General features: G+C 41.3%; 1 protein-coding gene across 2 annotated transcripts in view; it reads right to left on the bottom strand.

Moving 5' to 3' along the window:
- Window positions 1-2,304: 2,304 nt before the first annotated feature.
- The window catches only part of LOC308315983 (voltage-gated potassium channel subunit beta-2-like), a 59,833-nt gene continuing 35,822 nt past the window's right edge, over window positions 2,305-26,315 (bottom strand). The window contains exons 5-15 of one of the 2 annotated variants that reach the window (XM_080764274.1): window positions 22,036-22,080; window positions 20,700-20,744; window positions 20,462-20,505; window positions 19,766-19,852; window positions 17,586-17,630; window positions 12,719-12,804; window positions 10,431-10,551; window positions 10,200-10,294; window positions 9,659-9,779; window positions 8,919-9,007; window positions 2,305-6,535 (exon numbers count right to left, since the gene is read on the bottom strand). In XM_080764274.1, the coding sequence (XP_080620400.1) occupies window positions 6,446-6,535; window positions 8,919-9,007; window positions 9,659-9,779; window positions 10,200-10,294; window positions 10,431-10,551; window positions 12,719-12,804; window positions 17,586-17,630; window positions 19,766-19,852; window positions 20,462-20,505; window positions 20,700-20,744; window positions 22,036-22,080 (868 nt within the window). In that variant the 3' untranslated portion in view covers window positions 2,305-6,445. The remainder of the gene's footprint in view (window positions 6,536-8,918; window positions 9,008-9,658; window positions 9,780-10,199; window positions 10,295-10,430; window positions 10,552-12,718; window positions 12,805-17,585; window positions 17,631-19,765; window positions 19,853-20,461; window positions 20,506-20,699; window positions 20,745-22,035; window positions 22,081-26,315) is intronic. The other variant, XM_080764275.1, reaches the window with a different exon arrangement.

Below are 26,315 nucleotides of genomic sequence, written 5' to 3'. Positions count from 1 at the left end.
GTTAGGGTTGACACTGACACAAGGCAAACTGTTATATTTGTAAGTAAAGTAGCAGCAAATAAACTTGTAATGCAATTATGCCACATTCTATCACATGGGAGTTGAGTATAGAGTTGCCGCCTGACAAGCAGCTGAAAGAGAACTTAATTTATCTTCATGACTGGCTGTCTTGGTCATTCCAATTAACTGATTGGATTCTCCCGGTGATTTTGTTACATACAAGGATATGCCTATTTATTAGCTGCTTTACTAGTAGTCCAACAGAGCATACAGTTAATTAGCCTATATGTAGCCTAATTTCACTTTTTATAGCCTATCCTATTTTACATAGCCTAATATAAAAACAAAAAGGAGGAAAATGAGCATGGGGTCACTTCTACACCGGGAGGAATTAAGTGCATAGGAACCTATGGAGACGTCGCTGGAGCCTGGAGGAATCGTGATGATCGAGTTCCAAAGTTTGACACTATCACGGTAGAAGACTGCTCAAGGTAAAATAAATAAATAACCCTATGATAGTCTGGTTTGCCAATGCAGTGACGGTTTTTGATTATGGAATTGAATGCTGATGAGTGATGATGTGAATCTATACAGTCTTATGTTGTGTTGTTTCTGCTGTTGTGTTGCTGAGGCAGAGAGAGCTTTGGCATAATAGCCACCATTGAAGACTGATGTTATTCCACAATAATATGTGTGTTGTGTTTTGTCAGCTGGTTGTGAGTTGTGTGGCTGTATTGGTTTATTTCATGAGGCTTGGTAGCAAAACCAATTTATATGTAGGCCTCTGTCTCTGTCTCTGTCTCTGTCTCTGTCTCTGTCTCTGTCTCTGTCTCTGTCTCTGTCTCTCTCTCTCTCTCTCACTCTCTCTCACTCTCTCTCTCTCTCATGGCTATTGTATTGTTGTTGATGATGAAGGTAGAGTTGCATGTGACAGGGTACAATTATTAATTGGCTCTTGATCATTTCAATTAGCCAGGAGCCTAGTGTGAGTTTGTTATTTCCTTTCTCCTGTCACATAGCCAGCAAAACAAGGAAGTGTGGCTCGCTCTGGTGGGCGCAAAGCATAGCTACTTTTGTGAATTTACTAGTTTTATTAGGTTAATATTGCTATATGTTTGTAACTGTTTTAGAAAAGCAATAAGCCACGCAAGGTCCCAGCTTACCGTGGATTTTATAATGGCTGAGAGGCGTAGGTAGATGGAAACCCCCCCCAGACCTCATCAAACCCTGTACACTCATCCATGCAGTACAGAATTAATTTCATATGTTGATCTGACCCCCATGCCAAAGCACCAGCGCTCGCCCAGCAGTCTACCGCCACCCAATGCGTGCACATGACCTCGCCCTTTGGTGACAGAGATATGGGTCCATAGTTTGTGCATAGAAGGTTTTGTGTAAGTATATTGCTAAAAAATGTCAGGTGTTTGGATTTAACCGTTTTTCATAAAATTCAAAATAGCAGAAAATCTAAGGGTCAGAGAGGTTATATTACAGTAGGTCACAGTGGCAACGTTATTCCTCAGGAGATGCATATGTGTAATGAGGTTTCATGGCTGTAGGAGTGTAGGTCAAACAGGACAGGAGTTATTGGAGCAGACTGAGTCTGCTCTACTGCCTGCCTTCTACCTCATACCAGTGATGCTCCTGAAATGCAACGGACCGGCGCGGTGGTAGTGGAACCCCCTTGTGCAGGACATATGCGTTATACCTGTTCAAAGTTGGTATTTTCAATTTCCAATTGTTGTGAGTTTCGTAGTTTTGTCAAAAGTGACTGACAACTAACAAATACATTAGGGTGCTTGGCCCATATGTACATAAGACCAAGTGAGATGGCTTTCAGTTCCTTATCAGACATCAACAGAGCCATAAACAGAGTAGTAGTACTGTCCCCCGTGTCTAACATAATGAATGATAGTTCTGTGTGGAATAGTGATTGACTTATTGTCAAAGTAGTTGATGTATCATCATGCATGCATTACTTTAATACTTTAAGTATATTTTGCTGCTAATACTTATGCACATTTCTTTAAGTAAGATATTTTTCATGCAGGACCTTTAATTGTAATTGAGGTTTTATTTCTATATAGCTATCTTGGTACTTTTACTTAAGTAAAGGATGAGCCTAATTCATTCTTCCACCTCTGCAGTGCACATATAGGCCTTGCAATAGGACAGGGTAGCATCAAACCAGTTTATTTTTGCCACATGTTGAGATTTATTGTTAGGAAATGCAAATGGCTGTCATCTTGTATTCCAATCACACAAAGTCCTTTAAAGCCCCCGATAAACAACTTCAAAATTCCATTGATTTCAAAATGTTGATTTTATTACAGCATTTATTTATTTTATTTTTTACAAGTTCTCAAGCTTTACACATAACTTTAGCTCCTGTCCCAATCACAATACTGTAAGCAATGCTCATATAATATACACAGGAAAAGAAAATACAAAGCAAACCGAAATAAAAAAATAACACATCAACTCCATATGTACACTCTTCAGTACAATACATAGAGTATCTGACAATCCTTAACATCATTTGGAGAGATTGCAAATGTACAATTAGCTATAGAACTATAATACACTCCCCCCTCATAATATGCATTTATTTTTTGTGAAATTAGAAAAATAAGACCATGAAATAGCATTATTGTGATTTTGTCTTCATGAAATGCAAGAGTAGCATTCAACTATATTTCCAGGACATACTACAGTGAAAGGCTTAATGTGGGAAAATCTTAATGAGGCAAAAAAAAAAAACACTGGTGAAAAATAGATCATCTGAAATGTTTCTTGTGAGTAGTTATGAGTATATTAACTGTGACAGAGAGGAAATAATATGAAAACGTTGTCAATTATTAAACTAATGGAAGATGGCACCAGAGAAGAAATATCATGCAAAAGTATTTTAAAAATAAATAATTAAATAAAGCAGTTGCTTAAGGGCCATTACAATTGGTTGTACGCCGGTGTTGCACGCTGAAAATAGAAGTACTTAAAACTCATCGCCTACAAGCTCGTTGTGCTCGTCGGCTATAGGTTGGGTGCACGACACCGCCGTGCAACTAATAAATCACCCTTTAGTGTAGTTTAAATTACGAAAAATATAACATGGTCGCCTAATATAAACGGAAACAAATTCAGAACCCAGCATTGTCCCATATGCTCCTATATAATAGCTTCAGCAAATCAAGTAAAGTTGTGTGTCCTCAGCAAGACTTTTCAGCTGCCTTATAAGCTTAATTACTGTCACACAGACAGTGTCACTCGGCGTCTGACGATGGAGTCAGCCTTTAGCTAGTGAGTGGCTTAACGTGTAGCTATAGTTCAAGAGAGATGATCGTCAATGGCATGACTTGCCTCATGTCATCATCAGTGCTATTTCTACTGTAAGTGTACATGCCTTGACTGTACCTCACCAGACGGATGGTGAGTTATACCTAAAGGGTGATTTGAGAAATGCATCATGCTGCAATCACACCACCATTCTTAATATAAAAGGGGAGGGATATGACTATATGGCGCCGACACACGTCACCTGACGCTACCTCATGTCACATGATCAAAGCCCATCAAGCAAGTCAAACGAAAGGGACAACACATGTTAAAATAATTGTTCTTCTTCTTAAAGTTAACAATGAGACGTATTAGATGCTGATTATTTTCATATCATTTAGTTTCCATGCGAAAGTGATCTAGGACTCAATATAGAGGCCTCTGTTTTGAACTACTGGATTAAGCTAGTATCCTGAAAGCGCATTCACCATTATATGTTCAGTGTCAATTTGATCTATTTGTGGCTGGTAGTTGATGAGGATTCATGGAACTATATACTGTACGCTTACACAAATGTATAATATAAGGATTTACTATAATATTTACTAAATATAAATTTATTCTCTGGCAAGTTTTCAGTAAAGAAAATACTTATGGATCATCTTGTGCACTGCTCTCATGAAAAAGATGAAAAGAGGACGGAAAGCGAAGAAATATCTTTCACTGAAAATAGTCTGGCATAATATTCTATTTTCAGAGAAGCAGGGAGACATTTTGGAACCTTATCATCAGACACCCTCAACTGCCTCTGAATATCATACTATATGCTACCGGTCTTTATAAAACCGTGAAGTAAAGCAGATATAGTCCTCTTGATACAAATTATATTCCGGTAGGATATCAACGTAACGCAACGTCATGACAAACTGGCAATTTACATACAGTATAGGCTATAGTGGAACTGAATGATTTCATGCATTTCTCTGTAACTTATCCTGAAGAGGGCACTAAAACATCAGAAAAAGAGCCACAGATGGAGACTTTTTCCACTGTATGCAATTCTGGTAAGCCACCCTCTATAGCTCAGAAGTCAGAATACCAGAAGCCTAATATCCCAGTTTGGGTGGCTACACGTTTTGGGGGCTCATCCAGGGGTCAATTGTCCTGGTGGGAGAAGGTCAAAGGGGAGGTGAATGGGGCACACACACCAAGATGAGTCCACCACCATATTAGATCTCCTAGGCACACTTTAACTGCATGGGAGGATGAAGGTGAGCACTGAGCAGATGCCAGATGATGTTTCAGGTAATCACATTTCACCAAGGGATCTCATGAAGTACACATGCAAACGGCCTCACAGCTCATTATGCTTGGTGTAGCCTCTTTAAAATGAGCTCAGAAGCTAAACTCAGTGCCTTTATGTTATGCATTTACTGTAAGCACGTCAGCACATCTTTGGCTTTGATGGAAACAAATTTGACTCTTTTTAAACAACAGTGCAGTGTCACTGGAGCACATGCTCTCTCATACTCTCTCTCTCTCTGTCACACACACACACACACACACACACACACACACACACACACACACACACACACACACACACACCATATGACAAGATGTGAGCTCTATTATGTCTCATACAGTATATGTTCTGCATAGACCTAAATGTACTGTATAGGGAAATTAATTGTATCTGCATTTAGCCAGCAGATGGCTTGTCAAATTTCAATAGGGAACCAGTCCGTCACGACATTGATCATTCATATTTTTTATATGAAATCCAAAGGAAAAGTGCATGTACTGTATAACCTCCACCTATGATACGTACAACTACAGTTTGGAAAGATTTACTGTATACATAGTGCTGAGAGAGGCAACAGCAACACAACACTGTGTCCATTTGTATAACATAACTGCAGAGCTAGTGCTTCACTTTGATTAAACTGCATGAGCGATCACAAAACCCTGTCTTGTGGAATAACACACAGGGAAGGAAAAATAAGCACTCAGGTTAACATCGCTTGTATTGGAGGAGACAAGAGGAAGGTGGTTCATAGGCCTGTGTGTGGATAAGTGCTTTGCAGACTCCATTAGCCCCTACTTAGGTTATGGTTATGCTCATATTCTCTATCGTACGACCGTGTCGTGTGTCGAAAATAGCTCATGTACAAGCTCACAACGTGTCTCATTGTGATGGGTTGTGAGCTTGGATATCAGCTTTTCTTTTTAGCACGGAAGATGACTAAGTAATTAATAAATCAGAGTTTACTGGCAACTATTGAGGACACAAGTTATAGTGCACCATTTGCGAAACCCTTGAAGATTAAATTGAGAAAGGGGCAATTTGGGGGATTCTCGGATGTCAAATGGATTCTTTGTGAATTGCAATTTGGGGTTGATTAATGAGACAGAAAAATACTGCTTTATGCCATAGGTTGTGCAGAGCCCAACTGAAACATTTTTATGTGCTAAAACAATTGGCAAAGAAATCGAAAAACCAGCCATCACTCAATGCGCGCACTTAAAGGGAGACTGAGCTCACCAAGTTAAAGAGGAAATGCTGTTCCGTATTCCAGTATTACTTTGCAATGTTTTATTCATTTGCGTGATACAGTATAATTAACACAATTTAAACCGGTATCTCCAAAGCTTTTTGTTGTTGTCTTCATTGTCTACAGACTGCCGTCCATGCTGTACTGTACATGTATCTTACAGCTTTGGTTTGCCCAGGAACTGCTCAAGGATTACAATAGTTTATTTATAAAGTGCATGAGTGATTTAGACAATGGACAGAAAAGCTTATCAGTATTTTCCTCTATATTCCTCTATACTTCTTTTTCTTTTTTCTTTGAATGTCGGAGTAGGGTGTTCAAACGAATGGGATTTTTTAATGCATTTTCTAAACCATACACTTATCAAGGTCTTTAGAAGACCTGGAAACACTAAAATGTTCAGTTGGTTGATTTCTACACAATAAAACCCTCCGTTATTTCATCCGTTCATTACTATGAGAGTTAATGAACACGCAAGATTTTACTGTGTGTATTCTGCCAACTGTCCCAACTCTGTTTCATTAAAATGGCTTATATGTTTCCTATGTGCCTTGGTGGGTCTCAATCATAAGCAGCTGAATCGCAGATGGTCCCCCGCTGGGATCTGTAGTCTTCTAGGTTCTGTAGTCCTTTTTACTATAGGGCTTGTTCCCCAGAATGCTGTCTACCTCGTGCGTAATGGAGGAAGATAACTTTGGAATAACCTGTGAAAGAAATGGCGCATAGAAAACAAAATATTGAATTATTAGTTACTTATGCATATTCCATAATAGCGCAGTGATAGAAAGATACCACCTGGGCCAAAGCTAATGGAGTGGTTCTCAAAGTGGGCATTTTTTAAACATTTTTACCATGGCAGAAATTATTTGGTCTGTGACCACTGAACTAATGGACCCAACATTTTCATTTCATTGTAGAATTGTGCAGAATTTGCATGCATTTGAGAGAGTTACATTTTTATGTTCTTTTAAAAAGAAAAATCCTCTCACTCCCACTTATGCCTTCACTGTGCCAATGTTGGCACCCGTGCCTAAGGTTGCCTACCCCTGCTCTAGGGTACAGTATACTTACAGCTCAGCTGAAATAGATCTCAAATGACACCGGTGCCTTTGAACCGCTGGGTTTCAGTCAGATCATGTGGGCTCAAAGTCCCTTTCAGAGTCTGTTTTATCTTAAACCTAAATTCTCTTCAGGTACAGTACCTGTTACTTTATTTTATTCATAAGACTCAAGAGTGTACATAGATTTGTTCAGTCAGAGCAAAATCTAGTGACAGAATCTTTATATTGAGAATGGCGGTGTGATTGCAGCATGATCATTATTTTGTTTTTATTTCATGTGTTTCATTCATAGTCAAAATGGCAACAAAAAAGACCTACAAAATGTGTGCAAACATACAATAGACAAAGCTAATGTATACTGTACTGTATACCTCTCATTCCTATAATAATCACACACACATTATGTAAACAACAAAATGGATGGGAGGAGGACATGATGCTGAACAAATGAGCTCTGTGCCCGAGCGAGGAGATTTCCCCATCTGGCTATAAATAGCTTTAGGGTCCAACAATGTTGGGAGAAAAAAAGCACACTGAGTGAATCTCCCAGAAATCAAATTAGACCCAAGACAGTTGTTGCTGCTGACAGCCATGACACTTGATGCTAAATCGGTATAATCTTTTCCCTTTGACCATATAGATTCAGCATGACCTTATTAGCTTCTCAAGTGAAAGCGATAGCATCAGCTTGCTTTTGCTAAAGGAAAGAATGTCGGGTGGAAACCTTGTGGCCTAAATCGGGAAAACAACATGTGTTCAAAATGTAATTATTATTCAGTCACAATACTTTGGTTGAATATTTATAAAACCCACAGTCCACACACATACTTAACCCCTTTTACTCAAAATGTATTTCCTATTTTTAGCTTAAATTGATGATCTGCGTCGCATGAATAGTTTTATTTTTTAGTTTAGTTTTGCTGCATTTTGGCCAAAGTCATTAAAACGTTACGGAACTCGTCTGAAGATGAGAGGAAAGATAAGATTGATCCCTCTGAGGAAATTCAGACACGAAAGACTTTTAATGTTGGCTAAACTGCATGGTTAAGGAGTCATGGATGTCAGTTTGACTTTTGTTTGTAAAACAGCCTTTTCTCCAGTAACTATTTTAGATGAGAACATCCAAGTAATTTTTGTTGTTGGATTAGCTATCTCAACATATTTCAGTAAATTAACTGGAAATCAATGGAAATGATTGGTTTCCTCAAACAAACGGTATGATTTGGAACATGGTCAGCATTAATAATCATGCAGTCATAGTCAATGGGATAAACTTATTGCGCTCCTCTCTCGGGTGCATAGCTAATTTCTTCAACATCTCCTCCTCCTCCTCCTATCCGTTTTGTGTGTACATAATGTGTGTGTGATTATTATGGTACTGTATGTGGTGCTTTAATGACGAGGGTGATTATTAGGTCCTTTAATGAAGAAACATTGCATTATCTAACTAACAGAGTGGTTCTCAACCCTTTCTGGAGCACACTTGAAAATCTCAAACGCGTTCATGGCCCACCCATCTGATCACTTAACACTATACCGTACATCGGCTATTTGAACGTGAATTTGTCATTTTGTAGGATTTTTTATTTATTTTTAAGATATGTTTTGGACGTTTTTTGCCTTCATTGATAGGGTACAGTAAATAGACAGGTAAGGGGGGGGGGGGGGGGGTCTGCGGGAGTGTCTGCGGCCAAATGCATATACATTTGGGGGCCGCAATGCTCTATAAGGTTCATTCATTGCAGTGACAGATTGCCCTCTCCCGTGCCGGCTTCCCACCAGTGAACACAGCCATTTGTTCATAAGGTCAAGCCGGATGCACCATGGAGCAATGGAACCCCAGTGAGCCTCACCACAGATGGTGGGCAGATAGGCTTACCTTTACCCCTGGGCCCCTGCATGGGGCGGCCTCTAATGAATGGTGACTTCAAATGCATGAATCCATGACTGTCATAATGGTCCCTAACTCTGTGTGTGCGTGTGTCTGTGTGTGTGTGTGTGCGTGTGTGCGTGCGTGCTGCCTCACCTGTATCGCTCCGATATTTTCCATCAGTTGGTCGGTGGTGGAGGCTCCCAGTAGAACAGAGCTTACGCCCTCATTTCGTAGGCACCAAGCTACAATCACAACAAAGAACAGCATTATGAAAGAAACTCCTGGTTGAAGGTGCACATGTGCACGTGTCTGGTTGTTCTGTGTGTATATTTGTTGTTGTTGTTGTTGTGGGAAGCGATATAGAGGGGGAGACGCTAGATCAGTTTTCACCAGAGATGAGAAGTGAAGCCATCTGTTCAGAGCACCACAGGGATGTGTGTGTGTGTGTGTGTGTGTGTGTGTGTGTGTGTGTGTGTGTGTGCGCATAGTGATGTACTAGTGTGTATAAAAGCAACGTTTTTATCTAGCCTGTGACAAAGCAATAGACTTTAAACGACTGACAGGGACAGCCTGTTAACACGCATTGAATTCCATCACCAAAGACACAATAAAATCGTACTATAGACGAATAACAGTTTAAGTCCAATTTTTATTCTGACCCCTCCACAAAAAGGCCTAGTTGTCCTGACGGATAATGAGTGTGGACTTAAACTGTTATTCGTCTATAGTACTAATGAAAAACAAGACAAGAACACAAAAAAAAAGGAGTATACACTTTCAAACGACTGGACGGAATAAAGGGGGCGGCTGTACTGTACATACGTACAGTACGCACAGGATCGGGACGGACAGACAGAGAGAAAAAGAGAGAGCGGCAGGGTGTTTTTGGTTACCGATAGCGAGCTGGGGCAGAGTGCAGCCCAGCCGCTCGGCGATGGCCTGCAGCTCTTTCAGCTTCGCCTGCTGACGGCGCCCCTCCTCACTCAGGATCTTGTCCTTCATCCACTGGTAGCCCTGTTGTTGCAGACGGCACAGCACACAGAGCTCAGGACAGAGACACAGTTCCTCTGACAGTCCCCCCCCCCCCCCCCCCCCCCGTTCACACACAGGTTCTGGATTTGCTTCCGTATGCTACGGCTCTATCCTTCAAATAAGGTTCTTACAACCGTAAATGTTTTTGCTTTCAGATGACACTTTACAGAATTATTTTAAATGGTGAAAATCTACTAGCTCACAACATATGAAGTCAAACCCCACACACATGCACAACACGGTGAATCAACCAGGAGGCTGCACAGTGAATGGTAAATGGAACCTGTAAAACGGTGTCATTAAATGGACCCATAAGGGTCCATTGGGACCCATAAAGGTCCATTTTAGGTCCATTTACACTGTGTGGCCTGACTCTGTTATCTACATGGGTTTGAACGTTACCTTTAGCGAGGCCCGTGAGTATGGCGGTACCCCGCTGTCATACTTCCCTGAGATGATGCCACACGCCAGCGGGGACCATGTCATGGCTCCGACACCTGGCACACACAAACGGGGCACATTGACGCAAACCCTTGTTTAATTTTTCATACTGTGACAGCTAACCTAACAACACGTTTGATGATGTGGACATTCCGTCCACGTCCGACCTCTGCAGCAGATAGATACGCTCACCTATCTTGTGGAAGAGCTCTGGGAGCTGAACCTCGACCTTCTCCCTCTGGAACATGTGGTACTCTGCCTGCTCGCAGATGGGTGGAATCAGGTTGAATTGACGAGCCACGGAATACGCCTCCTGAATGACAAATTGGCATAATGTTGATGAGTTGTGCACGTGTGCGGTGTGTGTGTGTGTGCGTGTGTGCGTGCGTGCGTGCGTGCGTCTCATCCAATGACAATAATTTGGTCCACAGTACTCTTATTTGTCACTTTATATTTGCATACTGTATCTCAGGAAATGAAGAAAACCTCATTTTGAAAACGATGCAATACTGCCTCATCAAAGTTGGTGTTGTGACTTTATATTATTGTCAATGACTTAAATGGTCTTAAGAGTGACGATATGTGGGTATTGTGTCTGACAGTATCTCTGTGAGAGAAACTGTTAATGTGGGAGGAATAGAACCCCAACTTCAATGCCTTCAACAAACGCCTCTTGAGGGCTCAACAGTGGTGGAAAAAATACTCATATTCTTTACTTTAAAAAAAAAGTAGCAATACTGCATTATAGAAATACTCTGTTACAAGTAAAAGTCCGGAATTCAAAATTTACTTGAGTAAATGTACAAAAGTATTGGTATCAAAATGTACTTAATGTACCAAAAGTAGAAAGTACTCATTGTGCAGAACTACATTTTCAAATAAATGTAGTGGAGTAAAAGTACAATATTTGCCTCTGAGATGTAGTGGAATAGAAGTAAAAGTATTGGAATTTGGAAATGCTCAAGTAAACTACAAATTCCTCAAAACTGTACTTAATTATAGTACTTAAGTAGATGTACTTAGTTACTTTCCACCACTGAGCAGATTACAATGTTTCCAAAGCGACATAGCTGTGGGAAGATGGTTTGACTAGCAAGTCCAGAGACCACAGAGTCATGGACCTTCAGCACCATGGACAGCTACACTGTCACAAAAACATGCAATCTAAGTTTTAAAGCCTGATGAATTACTAGGCTGTTGTTTTATTCTAATACAATTCTGGCTTTTTAATAAGACAGGCAATAAGGATATAATATTCTTTCCCATGCCGTAGGCAGTGAAAAACAAGACTCTTCCATTAAAAACCTTTAATAGACTGATACACAAAATAGACTATATAATTAACTATCATGCTTAGCACATTACAGAGGATTTTAACCCATTTTGGGCGGGAACCCCTTTTGGTGTTTGCTATTGAAAAATAGCAGATCTACAAGCTCGAGCTTGTAGGTCTGCTATCTTTGAAAAATCGAAGAACGATTGACATAGAAATATAGCTTTTTCAGAAAACTGTCAGGATGTAGAAGACATTTTTAGAATCTGATCGCAGGTCAAAATGGGTTAATGACACTTTAATGACACACTATTTAGACTTAAATGTCAGGATGTGGATATTATGAGAATGGGGTCTTCATGCATCGTTGTACATGCGTTACAAAATTGCATAAACACAACAGTATTGGTGCACGGCAGCCCATCAGAACATAAACACAGGACACAGTCACAGATGGACAATTATAGCAAAAAAAAGTTGTAGGTTAAAAATATTTAATATCTATTATTTCCTCTACCTCAGTTTCATTATTATTAGAATGTTGTGACAGATTTCTTTTGCATCAATATGAAGTTAATTCTCAAACTCCTGGGGGTGGGGCTGCGAGGGGTACGCCACCCGGTGGTGGGGGTCAGGCCGCACCCTCAGCACTCCGAGTTCCCGCAGTTAAGCCATGCAGAGATATCACATCCACCTTCAAGTCTTGCTTCATAAGCATTCTGCTGCAAAGGCAATCATGTAGTCCTTTCTAACCAAACGTGCTGCAATATCATCTGACTGCTGGTGCACACCATTTGACAGCTAGCCTTCAGGTGTAAACATTTAGTTCTTATATTTGGCTGACTCGTGTGCACAATTTAGTTGTGAACTTGTGAGGGGCGTTCATATTCAGATGGCTGGGCTCTTGGCCCTCGGGCCAACCAGTTAGCAAAACATTATTCCGTATCAGCCATCAGTGGTAGCCGACCAATAAGGAGGAAGCATTGTTTTTGAGGGGCGCAATAGCTCCTTCTATGCCCAGCTTTTGAGTGTTTGTGTAAACACAAACACTGAGGAGGTGGACCTAAATGCAGGGACCTAGCACGGGTCACAGACGAGGTCAGAGAGGTCGATTCAGGAGTCCCGAGGCGGCGTGAGCTACTGCACTGCATCACATCATCATCATCATTTATATGGACATAAATAAATTATTCAAACGTGAACTCACCATGATCTCCATGGAGCTCCACCTCGACGTGCCCCAGTACATGGCCATGCCTTGGTTGATCACATGGGTCATTGCTCTAACCGTCTCTATGAAGCAAAACAACCCAAAACAATGAGGTTATATAGGTGACATTTATTTACAATAGATAGATAGATAGCAAGCAGAAATATCTCAGTAAATAAGGAGTACAAAGTTGTCAGCTTCTTGCAGTTCTGTTACTGTTGTGATGTTTTATTTTCACACCAATCTATGACAAATTATTTTGTTTCCAGTAGAAAAAGCGTTCTAAGGCAAGTGTGTCGCCCCTCATTCTCACCAATAAATCCCTCACTGGTCTCACAATGGTGTTACGATAATGAATTCACCTTACCTTCAAAAGGTAAATGGATAATCAGAATGGGTTGACTAGACGTACAGTACATAATTAGTTAGTCATGACAGGGATCACTCTTGCAAAACCAGAACCCAGCTGTCAATATGCTTTGTAACCCTCATTTACCAGTCTCTCAAGATAGCCCATCTCTTCCACAATCATCAATTGCTTCATAGACAGTGTAACTCCACCCAGTAAATGTAAAAGAGAAGAGGAATCTGACATCTGCTCTTCAGACTGGAACGATATTGGACCAACCACGACAGTTTTCACAAATGTATTTTAAAATACATTTTCGAATATTTTAGAACTTTCATTTCTGGTAAGCAGCAAGCTAGCTAGGCTTTGTCAAAATTGGTTTTCCGGTAGTAGTTATTTATGTGACTGCACGGGCGATACTGAAGTGGAGAAATTACATGACATCCTATTTATGTTCTATTAATTTTCATAGCTTCCAAAGTACGGATGGGCATGAGGCAACATTTGAAAATTGTGGCAGACAACGTGTCTGTCTTGAGAGACTACTCATTTGCTGAGGTGTTTGTGTTATTGCGTTTACCTGTAGCTACTGCACACAAACAGAAATAACAGTTAGACTAGACAGAAACAGAGGGAGAACTGGAGGGAGAAAGAGGGATGGAGGCGGTACGTGTTCAAACCGGGCATAGCAAAAATAAAATAACTTAAATGGTGAGGTATATCTATCGGATCTCAAAACTTTCACTCAGCCGACTACTCAGCCGAGGACGGAAGCAAACACAAGGGGCAACAAAGAACTCTATGGGCCCTGCGCTATAGTACACCATTATGGTAGCACATGCAGACAAACTGGTTTGTCTCTAAAGGTGAGAGTGACCCTTAGGAATAAAAGGCTTGATGAAGATTGGCCTTACGCAATATTAAAAAGAACTTCAGTTAAACACAGAGAAAGGGGGTCAATACATTAGCTTTGCAGTCAGACATGCTCTGCATGAAAGGACATGCAATTGTGTTTGTTAGCAAGTGAGTGAGTGTACTGTATGGGCATTTTTTGTATTGGCAAAGAAAGGGGTCATTTTGCAAAAAAACTATAGTAGCGTGAAAGGCCTCTGTACGTCCTGACAATGACCTTTGGACTACTACACAGAAACATCTTCAGTATTTACTGTGTGTAGATTGTCAGTCAGGCCTTCCTTACCTTAGCCCCACCCACAGCTCGCCTTTTGAGGTTTTGAGCCCACACCCGCACACACACATACTTTGGAAGACATCAGTCTATGCCCATGTATGTACATTTCAGTTTCATATCATCTAAATGATCTATAGTGTGTCTGTATAATGAATCATAATGTAAATCTACAGTATGGATGTGTATATAGAAGGAGGTAGCTTTGTCAAATCTTAGATTTGAGATGCCCAGTTGATAAAGGAAATCTAAATAGTGTGATTGTGACTAGCCAGCTGGTTCTCAACAATTTTTTCCCCTTCCAAATCTCATGAATCACATGAATTGCTTTAAATTCGAGGATTATATTTTAGCTTGGTCAGTGTTTAGTATTAGTATTATAATGTATCAATGCCATGAGGACTACTATTCACCACCCAGTATTTTATACCACATCAAGAATGATATATATTTAATGATAACTATCACTACAGTATGTTGATTTAATTAAACCGCATCCTAACACAACGATGATGATGACAGCAATATGGTTTTGATCACTGTTAGAGTGAATTGAGTGAATGATAGAAACACCAATGACAGCCAATGAAAATCTGTCCCAATTGACAGGGTGTCACGTTCAACACGTCACTCACATTCCCTCACATTCCACATGTTTACAGAGTGTCGTCGCAATAGCTCACACCATTGTCATTATACTGTAGTTATGTGTGGGTGTTATGTGTGGATGGCCCATTGCTGAATCCAATGCAGTGACATTATATCTATCAGATCAAACTGGAGGCAAGAGCATTAGCATGGTGGCCAATCAAAACACAAAGGGAACATGACCCCTCAGATATGTTAACGTTTTTAAATCCCTCAGATGTCAAGGCCATTTCATCTATTGTTGCTAGTAGCTATATGTGAAAGTCCCTGTCAACAAGGGCTCAACGCAAATTGAAAACAATGTTAACTGGCAATAAAGGATGGCTAATGATATGGATATTTCTGTAAGCTCGCAACTATAACTTTACGTTTTCAGAAAGGTTAGAACGTTAAGGGCATACATACAGTCTATAGAAGTTAATACTTTTCAATTTCTATGGTTCAAGGGAACTGTGCTATTGTTTACACCCTGAAACTCTTATCATTAATGTTTCATTTGTATAATTTACATTAGCCATGGTGATAATCTTTAAATTTCCATCAGCTCCTTCCAGCATTCTAATAATTCTCTTTCTTATCTCATTCTATTATCTATGGCCTACATTAATGTGCATTATATTAAAAAAATATCTTTGCTCTGCTTATCTTCCCCCTCAAAGGGAGATGATCTACAAACCCACAACACGTATCAATGTGACATGTTTGAAGCTTGTAGATCTGCTTATTTTCAGCACGACACACACAACTAATGGTGCGTTCACACGGGCAGACACAAAGATACATTCATTGTCAATGGAAGCCAGCGATGTGGCGATGCAAAGATAGTCTACCATTCATTGTCAATGGAAGCCAGCGATGTGGCGATGCAATGATGCATGCATAGCTGCTCCACACTTGTGATCTTTGCATCTGGAGAAGGAGAAGTAGTCCGCACACTGTTTCGTAGCTCCCACAGGAAATGTATTTATTTAACCCATACAGTATACTGCATCCTGCTGGACACGGAGCCAACTGCAGACTGCCGAGCCTATTTCAATGCAGCACACGCTGGACTGACATCCTGTCTGGAGCTTCCATCTAAAATGAAGCCATCCTTGCTCTAGAAAGCGCCAATGTTTCCATCTAAACCACCAGATAATCATCAAAGACCTCCGAACATTTTATCCAAACAATGGAGAGCTCCGTAGATTTTGAGTTATTCAGTCAGCCTGTATAAAGGGAGGTGGACGACAGTGCAGTTGCGCAATCCGGTCTAGGATTGCGCAAACAAGGAAAGTCCAAGCCAAAAAAAAGGGGGGAAAAAAAAATCAGCGATCCGGTTTGATATCAATAACAAAGCTTATCAGACGGAACATTACGCCAGAAGCAGTTGCTGGTTGGATTCCTTATGACGGAACGTTCCGCCAGGAGCAGTAAATCTGTTAAGGACGTTTCGGCCCCTTATGAGTCTTCGTCAGGTATGATACCTGATACCTGACGAAGACCCATAAGGGGTTGAAACGTTGTCATCCTTAAATAAATCCATTTCCCGTGGGAGCTATGGAACGGTGTGCAGACTACATCTCCTTCTCTGTATACGTATCTTTTTGTTCAGCACCTGAAAGTTCTTTCGAGGTGTGAGTACTTTCCTTTGGATTCCGGACCTTTGCGTCTGCCCATGTGAACGCAGCATTAGAATAAATCCCATGTGAACGCAGCATTAGAATAAATCCCATGTGAACGCAGCATTAGAATAAATCCCATGTGAACGCAGCATTAGAATAAACCGGGCATAATCCTGAGTTCAACACATTTCTTACATCAAAGGTTGTAGCATTCTCAATATCTTAGGCACTACTGCCAACCCAGACATTTATTTGAAATACAACTGCTGTATGAGTAACGATAACAAATTCCTAAAGATAAGAAATGAGGTTCTACTGTGACCTCTGTCCAATAACACTGGCTTATTATAATAACTATTAACAGTGTGGTGGGCTTTTTCCATGAGTTATGTTGACATTGACCTTCAACAGGTGCAACACACACACACACACACACACACACACACACACACACACACACACACAGGGTGTAACGATATAATAACTGCATCGAAAAATCTATTTTAATTTCAAGAATCGAAGTATATCGAAATGTAAACGGCAACATATTGAATCGTTGTTAAAATGTATCGTTACACCCCTAATACATGCATACAGTACACTCGAGCTACCTCATGCAACATATCAATGTATATCAAAGTATGTAGACCTTAATATAATAATAAGTAATAAAACATAGGATATCTGTACAAATCAAGCACAACCAGAGAATATGGAGGGGGAGAATGACAGTTTTGAAATAAAAAATGAGAACACGGGGGGGGGGAAGAAAAAAAAGTAAATGAACAGAAATAAATGGTCATGAGAGACCCCTTTCAGTGGATGAACTCCAAAATGTGCTGCTGCTGTTGTTGTTTGTAAAGATCCATTATTAAAATATATCAATCTCTACCATTCTACTGCATTCCACCTACTGCTAATACTAGTCGGGGGGGGAAAGGTCCAGCATTTTATGGATTTGAGGAGGGTTTTGAAAAAGGAAAAGCGGCACATGGCTGCAGTAATTATAGGAAATCACTGCCATAAAATGCTGTTGTTTTTTTGGAGAGAACACTATTCACTGAGGGTACCATGTACCTTCTATGATGAATGTTCTGGACTTTGTGGAGTGAAATGGGTCTCCTGGTGACAAAAACAAAACAAGATTGTGAAGAAATCTCTGAATGAGAAGACAAAAAAAAACCCTCGGATGTTTCCCCACCATGCATGGCAACGCACATAATGTTATTTCAGTGGATTATGGGAATTAAAGGCAGGCAGCGACCAATTTTAAACCCCTAATCAACATATGCACATTTCTGGCGCCTGCTTAGCAACTACTGTACCATCACGGTCTAATAATAATACGAATAAGGGCAAAGTCAATATTTCTCATAAAGCTTTTAATGCATGCAAACATGAAGCCATGCATGCATGATGAAGTACATCACATGGCATACTGCACAACAAACTAATTAAACAAAGTGAATACAGTAGCTGATGTCCTATTGTTTCCGTGTGATATACCCACAGTATCTAACTGGAGGTACAGGGCTACACGGCCCGCCCCCGCCTGCCTCTGATTGGCCCCCCTACTCTACTACTAGTAGAAAGTAGTAGGGACAGGCATTCTCGCATTCTCTAATGAATCTTGAATCAAATTTATTGTCACATCACATTACAAGTAACAACTTCTTGTTTGTGCAGGCTCATCATTGCAGTTAAAAGAAAAACATAAAATGCATAGTACATGACTAATCTACAAGGTACAATAAAATTTCAACCGGACCGCAATTTTGAACCACGCCAGCTTAGTGGAACTTCTTGTAGCCCTGTACTTTAAAGTTGTTCAAGTTAGACACTCTTGTCCAGTCTAGATCCCTTGCAAGTACTTCAGCCGTTACTTTAGCTTTCCTTCTGCGTGCATGGATTTTCATCTACAGCCAAACGAGCCATGTTCTGTAGCTATAGCTTCAGCCGTGGTTACCCTGTCACTCACATACTGCACTTATGCCCACAGCTAATAATCTGTCTGGAGTGAAAGCAAACATGACATTCGCAAGACATGACTGCGGCATCTTGTCTCCTCGCGTGTCCCTGAGCACTTCAAAGTGGCTGCCAAGAAATGCAGAGCTTTGCCTGAATGCTGAGTCATTGCAGAGGTGAGATACAGGACACGGTGGCCTGTGGTGGTAATTATCTCTATAGAGTAGACAACATCAGGGTGACAATATAGTCTACAGCTGTCCACAAGGTCACTTTAACGACGCCCATCTGCTCTGTGTTTGGTTACCCATAATAAATAGAACTCTGTGCACCACAGAATATCAAGTATATATATATATATATTATTTTTTTTAAATATAGGCTACTAATGATTTTTCTTTTTGCAGCCTGAAATGCACAGACTATTAAACAACTACTATAGTATCTTATAGCTAGATGTACACTTTGTCGCAAAGCGGTGTTACAAGCTCACACTGTCGCATGATCAATGTCACAAATAACACACAGCATGCAAACACTACATGATATCCTCTACATACTGTTCGGCACTACTCCTTTTGAAAACTAGTAGGAGTAGGGCATATGGACCCATTTGTACACTCTCTGAGATACAACTACTCTACGGGGTTAAACATTTTATAGAAAGGAATGGTCTAATATTCTGTGTGTGTGTGTGTGTGTGTGTGTTTGTTTGAGTAAAGGCCTTTTCACACGAGAAGCGTTCAAGCGACTAATGTGCCTTGCTAATAAATGTTCAATGAGAGGCAGGCGATTTTGGACACGCGGAGAGGTTGATGGGCGTTCCTGGCAGGTGAGTCAGTAGGCTACGACAGCAGTGACCACACAGAGGTGTGTGTGTGGGGAGGAATTATTTGGCATAACGACTAAATTGGGGGAGAAAAGGCGGGTAAAGAATATGCAGATATACAGTATAAGCTTGCGTGTGTCGTGCCGTGCTGCCGCAGTGTGAGAACTACTGATACTGTAGTATAGAAGGCATTTGTAGAATTGACCTTAGGTCTTAGAATGTATTCTGTTTCATCCGCAAGGCCATGCTTTTGAGCATCAGATAATGACCTCATCATGATGGCTGTGCCTTGTACCGTGGACAAAATACAACCCCTATCTGGACCGGCAACTGAAGATTTAAGATTTAGATCTTTCTATGTTAACATGATGGGTGTGCCTAGTACCTTCCATGGGTGTGTTGTTAACATGATGGGTGTGCATACCTTCCATGGGTGTGTTGTTAACATGATGGGTGTGCATACCTTCCATGGGTGTGTTGGGGTCTGGGCGATTTGCAAACACCACATCCACGTATTCCAGCTGAAGTCTCTCCAGCGACGCTCTAAGACCTGTTACCATGACAACAACACTGTTTTTAACGGGTTTTTTGTTCATTTGAAGGACGCCCAGTTTGATATGCATCAAACCACTGACACCCTTTTATCTCTTGGACCCACATATGGTGTGTGTGTGTGTGTGTGTGTGTGTGTGTGTGTGTGTGTGTGTGTGTGTGTGTGTGTGTGTGTGCGCACGCACGACATGTGTACATGCAGTCATTTATTGTAAAATACATAGAATAGTATCTATAAATGCATGTCTCTGTACGTCTGTTTGTACATAAGTGTGTATGGCTGTAATCCACGTAACTCGAGAACCGTTCGCCCCACCGACTTCAAATTTGACATACGTGTTCCACACCCCCGCAGGGAGTGCAGTGCCCGGGCTCTGTACAGGGCTCGTGTCCAGAACTTCATATACTGTATAGGAATATACAGGCATACAAGGGACACAGAGAGATGGGTGGAACGAGTACTCTGACACGGGTACAACGGGTATTGCATAGCCGGGTGGGGCGTGGATCTCCAACTTCCATCGTTACCGACTCGGTGCTCTACGGCCGGGCACCGGTCTAGTCTAGTGTAATAAATTGCTGGTAACTACTGGCGATTATATCTCACCTTCAATGATATGTTTTCTGGACAATCCTCTTTCTGTTTCTGCTCTGGAAAGCAAACAAGTAAGAAACCAAGTCAGCATGATTATATTGATTGGAATTTTACTTTATTAACGTCTTGTGTGTGAGAGAGAGCGAGAGAGAGAGAGAGAGGGAGCGAGAGAGGGAGAGAGAGAGAGAGAGAGAGATAGAGATAGAGATAGAGAGATAGAGATAGAGAGGGAGAGAGAGAGGCTACTTACTTTCCTCCCCAGAAGATCTTTGTGGTGATGACCAAACTGGAACGCCTGTATGACATAACGCATCAAATAGCTTAAACTCATTCATTCAACGACCAAGTACAGTCCACATACATACTGTACAGTGTACACTATTATGTTATACATACAGTACGTACATACTACTACTACTATACTATAATCTTACAGTCAGTATCCATAGTAATTAGCCCGTTCAGATGGACTAGGTCATACCACCATTCATACAGATCCCATACAGCAGATCAGGTTCTCTCTATAGTGGTCTACGAAGCATCACAAGTCCTCCCTCCTGGACTGGTTAATACTACTTAGGCTACTGTATGTACCCAGAAAATGCATCATTGTTAATCTATCCATTTGTAACTCAAGAATCCCAGAGGATTTGACTGCATGTGTACTATAGTGCGGCGGGTTGTGCTGTAATGTGTGTCAAACACACTTATATATAGCAATACTAAGAATATATTGCTTTATAGCAATAGATTATTAACACAGTGCATATGAAGTATTAATATTAAGTGGCCTATTCTGGTAATAGTGTACAAGCTAAAAATAAAAGCAAACATAGTATTTTTATATATTTTACACTAATATCTACAGTAGTAGACTAGCATTTCTGCAATACTGCTGCTGCTATTACAGTATAAGCAATGTCTACTAATATCGCTACTAGAGTTTAAAATTGTTAGGTAGTTTTTTAACAAATACATAATACACTACAGAATGCTGAATCACATAAGAGACTGTCCATCGTTCCTAAATGTTATCCCCAGTGAGTGAAGGTCTTGAGGCTTATGTTAATGTGAAATAACTATTCTGTGTTCAGCATCTACATGTAACTAGACTAGCAGTATTTATAAGACTCCTTTAATACTGACACCTATTCAGATAAAGTAAAGCTAATCCTTGAGTCAGTGGAATAAAGTCATAACATTTATCCACTTCCCAGTATTGACTGCCCTTTATTTAATTCCTTTGAATATTTCACTAATTAACATCCATAATGTATTGGATTTGGATCCCCATAAGCCAGAGCAGAGTCTAATGTCTTCAGACAGGTCTTGACTATATCGATGATCGATGGTCCGGAGACTGACTGACCTTTCAGAGATTTAATGTGGACGGCAAATCAGTGTGATCTTCAAAAATCACCTGAACAAATTCATCGTTCACTGCTATATTTTTTTATTATTATTGTCTTGTTAATATAATTACAAGATGATGAGGCTTCACTCACAAATACACGCACGCACACACGCACACACGCACGCACGCACGCACGCACACACGCACACAAACAAGTAAACGAGTACTCTACCTCCATCCCTTCTTCTTAATAATATTTCCTAATACAGTCTCGGCCCTGCGAGAGAGAGAGAGAGAGAGAGACACCAGACATAAATCACCATGAGACTATCGTATAACAATTAGCATGAGAGATGCAGCCATCAGGATGAGGACAATAAGCAAAACAATGCAACAAATCATAATATACAACACAAGGACTCATGTCGTTGCCGTCAGGGTGGACACAGTGTATGTTCAGAACCTTTTGTATTATGTTATTTGGTGTAATAGAAATATTGTATCTACAAGCAGGGGCGTCTGGGAGAAATGCGAGGCCCTGTGCGAGATGTCGGGGGAAAGCACGCGCAAATGTTTTGAATTAATTAATTAATTAATACTTACTTTTGCCTTCACTTTCCTACAGATATTATATGCCAGGTTCTCATCTCCAATGAGTAAGAAATTGACATGCACTGCCTAATTTAGCAGCTTAACAGTGTGAATGCAGAGATTGTGGTCCTCCACATTATGTTATTTTATTTGTTGTAAGGAAGCTATAGTTAACAATTAACATGACATGAGTCATGTCAAGCAAGCTGTCACGGGAGGGGTCTCTGGGGCTGACACTGTCTGATGATCTATATGAGCAATTTAACTTGTCTATGTATTACTCTACTCTACAACGAATACCAATGGAACACAAACCTGTTGCCCTGATCATAAACTGATATAAAACCACCACCCAACCAGTCTGCCCTGCAATGCAGCTCAACTTACTGGTTATACAAGTAAAATGAACAGCTGCTTGCTTGTGTTGCTGTTATTTGTTATAAATATTAAGTATCACATTTGCTTGATTGCCTGCAGACAGTTTGTGATCGATCAAAATTCAATTTGAAAATTGTGAAATCATGACACTGACTGACTGGACTGACAGAGAGAGACTGAAAGAGAGAGTGAGAGAGAGAGAGAGAGAGAGAGAGAGAGAGAGAGAGAGGGGTCGTCGGTCCATGCGTGACAAATTATTTGAAATAAAACTTTTTTTTGTCCACACACAGTCCTACATGACATGACAGCATACCTTTTCACTTCACTCGAGTGACGAGTCGTTTTGATTGTGAGCGGAGCCGTTGTACACTCAATTAGCCTACATGTGTTCAGTTGTTTTTGTTTCGATTCCATTGTGTGTATAATTCGACTGCATGCGTTGCGCGGTGGTGCGGCCGATCTACAAGCTCACAACGCGTCGCGCTTCAACGCATTGTGAGCTTGTAGATCTGCTCTAATTCTGCAGCGCAAGCCGGCACGGCGCAGCGCAGAGGGGGACAACAGGGGGGCCCACGACCGGACAGCCGGGTGTCGCTTAACGGTAGGATGAAGAAGTGACGGCGGTTGAATGGAGGAGGCGACGCGAAGCCGTCGGAGGCCCCCCAACCGACCGCAGATTAAATAGGTGAAAAATCAACTGCGACGGAACGGGCTGCGAACTGCGATGCAGGGAGAACTCTCGGGGCCTCTAGCCGCCGTGCGTAGCTGCCTTTATTTTAGCTCTGACTCTGAGATGGAAAGTGTTTCTAAAAAAAAAAGAAAAAAACGCTGCCTAGCGCGAGGCCTCGCATGCGCGAGGCCTAGTGCGGCGGCACCATTCGATCTACCCTAAAAGCGGCCCTGTCTACAAGCTCATAGCACGTCTCACCTCTTGCATGACGAATAAGTAGGGCATTTATTTACAAACAAGAAATGATCACATAGTGATATTTGTCAGGTGAAAGAAGCGATGGTTTCTTTATTTAGTAAGGAACGCTCCTCTCAACCGGCCGGTCTCAATCATAACATTACGTTACATAACATTGGGTGTCTCTAAAGATTTCTGTCACCTGCTTCCTGATACCTGTTTCCTGGTCATGTGACCTGAGTAACCAATACATGACAGCAGCGTGTGTGGCAGCCAATCAGGACTAGGTCATCAGTATGACTAGGTCTTCTACATATCCTGAGCTTTCACTAGTCTGGTTTCACCTGACAAAACCTGTGAACTGAGCGGTGCAACTATACATTTATTGTTATAGTTACTGTACTGTACTGTGCTCTTAACTGTATTGTAGTGTACTGTGCTCTGTACTGTACTTTAATTATTTTTGGAAAAGATCTTCGAGAAATGTCTGAGGGGATCCCAGGGTCCCCGGAACATCCAGACCACCAGGAACGCGCCTAGGGGGCCAGCCCAATTCCGGCGAGCCTTCCCGTGTCCGTGCTCGGAGACAGGGACAGACACGTATACGGGGACACACATAGCTGCGTATAATGGAGCGGGTGCACAGCATAAAAAGGTGTCATATGGAGAAACAAGATTTCTGCCCTGACAGCGACTAATCTTTTAACCTTTGTTTACTATCATGTCAGAAAATGTCAGAGGGCTGTGGAAAGAGGTGGGGGGGGGGGCTGAAACAGATGTTTCATGTCTGCCTAAAGGCCCAATGTGTTCTTCATGAATGGCTCACACACACGCCTACAGTATACTACATACACAGCACATCTGATTGCCGCTGACAGCTCCTGCTCTGCCTCTGTGTGCGTGCGTGGGTGTGTGTGTGACAAAGCGAGAGAGAAAGATACACACAGAAAGAGAGCGAGAGAGAGATCATGTTGAGATGTCAGGTACACTGACTGTGTACAGATGCATGTACGCGCTGTACACTGTACAGCGTGAGTATTTTGCTTCTTCGTATAAATTATGGCTAAGGCAGTTCTCAACTCACGATGAGCACACAAGGGTTAATAAACACATGGCATTATTCACTGATCAGTCTATTTGGCTGTTTTCCGGAGAATGGCAACTCCAGGTCCTTATGGAGCTGGAGAATGGCAACTCCAGGTCCTTATGGAGATGGAGAATGGCCGCCCCAGGTCATACTATAGGAATTGTTGCTCTTAAGTGATCAACCTGGTTAAATAAAGGTTAAATAAAGGTTACCCGTGACAAGCTGTCCATGCAGTGCCCGCTGGGTAAACAGGGTGCACACGCATCTCCCCATAGCAGAGGAGAACAAGCCAGTGCAAAGATTTTACTTTACTTTATTTGTAAGGGACCATGCACAACATTAAACATGTTGATTCAGATAATTTCTTTCATCTACGATAAAATAATAGAGTAGTAGTAAAATTATACAGTATTTAGTGCGTCAATAATCCTCATCCAAGCAGCTGATCTTCAAGCTAATCAGTGCCTCTTAGATGTTCAATCTAGTCCTGTTTCATAAAAATAAATTTGATGTGGTGTTAATCAAGCATACTTTTTTTTTTACTACTAGCATAATCATTTATAATAATATGTAAAACAGGAACATCATACATTTACAAACACCATACCAACAAACGATACAGTACACTCTCTTGCGCTCTCTCTCACACGCACGCACGCACGTGCGCGTGCATACACGTACACAATTAGCACCACCTTAATATATTATTCACAACAAATATTCCCAGCTGGATTTCACTGGGGATTAATCTAATGTGGAGTGGCAGCAGCCAATTCAAATCTAATGGCCTGCTCTGTCATTTCCCCACTATGTCAATTTCACAGCTGTCCTGATCGAAGAGGATGAATAAATCATCACCATCCTTTGAGCGCCCTCGAGATCTGAGACTCAACGCTGCTCCCGCTAGTTTACGTTGCTCATTGTCACACCAACTTCTTTCAAAAGTCTCTAGTCAGAACATCTGGAAATGTCACGCATGATTTTTGCTCGGCGTCATGCACAGAAAAATATGATAAAGCAGATCTAGAAGCTAACAACTGTTGGCTTTCAAGGCGTTGTGAGTTTCTTGACATCTATTGTCAGTGTGCAACACCCTCGTGCAACTAAGTACAACCAGGTGCAGAACTACAGGTAGGCAAATTGAGAGATTTCCCCCGCAATACATTATGTATGAGATCCATAAAAACGTTGGATTCCATGGTAGCATCGCGTTCTTGCGTGAAACGGCAGTTGCACCTGAGCTGCTTCAGAAACACGACAGCTGCACCTGACTGCTTCAGAAACACAGCAGCTGCACATGACTGCTTCAGAAACACAGCAGCTGCACATGACTGCTTCAGAAACGTCCCATAGCCCCAGAAGCGGCAAACGTGCGCTGCGCTAGAAAATATGCTCCTGTTGCTGTATGCTCCATTATGATTATGAAAACTCAGGCGCTGACAGATTCTGTTCCAGGCCCAGTCAGACTCATTAGACACGTTCTGTATCCACCACTGTGCATAACTCAGGCTTGAGTGGCATGCTTCCTCCTGACTTCCCTCGCCAATAA

The sequence above is a fragment of the Protomyctophum bolini genome (genome assembly GCF_963924005.1).
Source record: "Protomyctophum bolini genome assembly, chromosome: 5".
Lineage (NCBI taxonomy): Eukaryota > Metazoa > Chordata > Actinopteri > Myctophiformes > Myctophidae > Protomyctophum > Protomyctophum bolini.
Note: the sequence above shows the minus strand (reverse complement) of the source record. Positions and strands in the feature narration are given on the sequence as shown.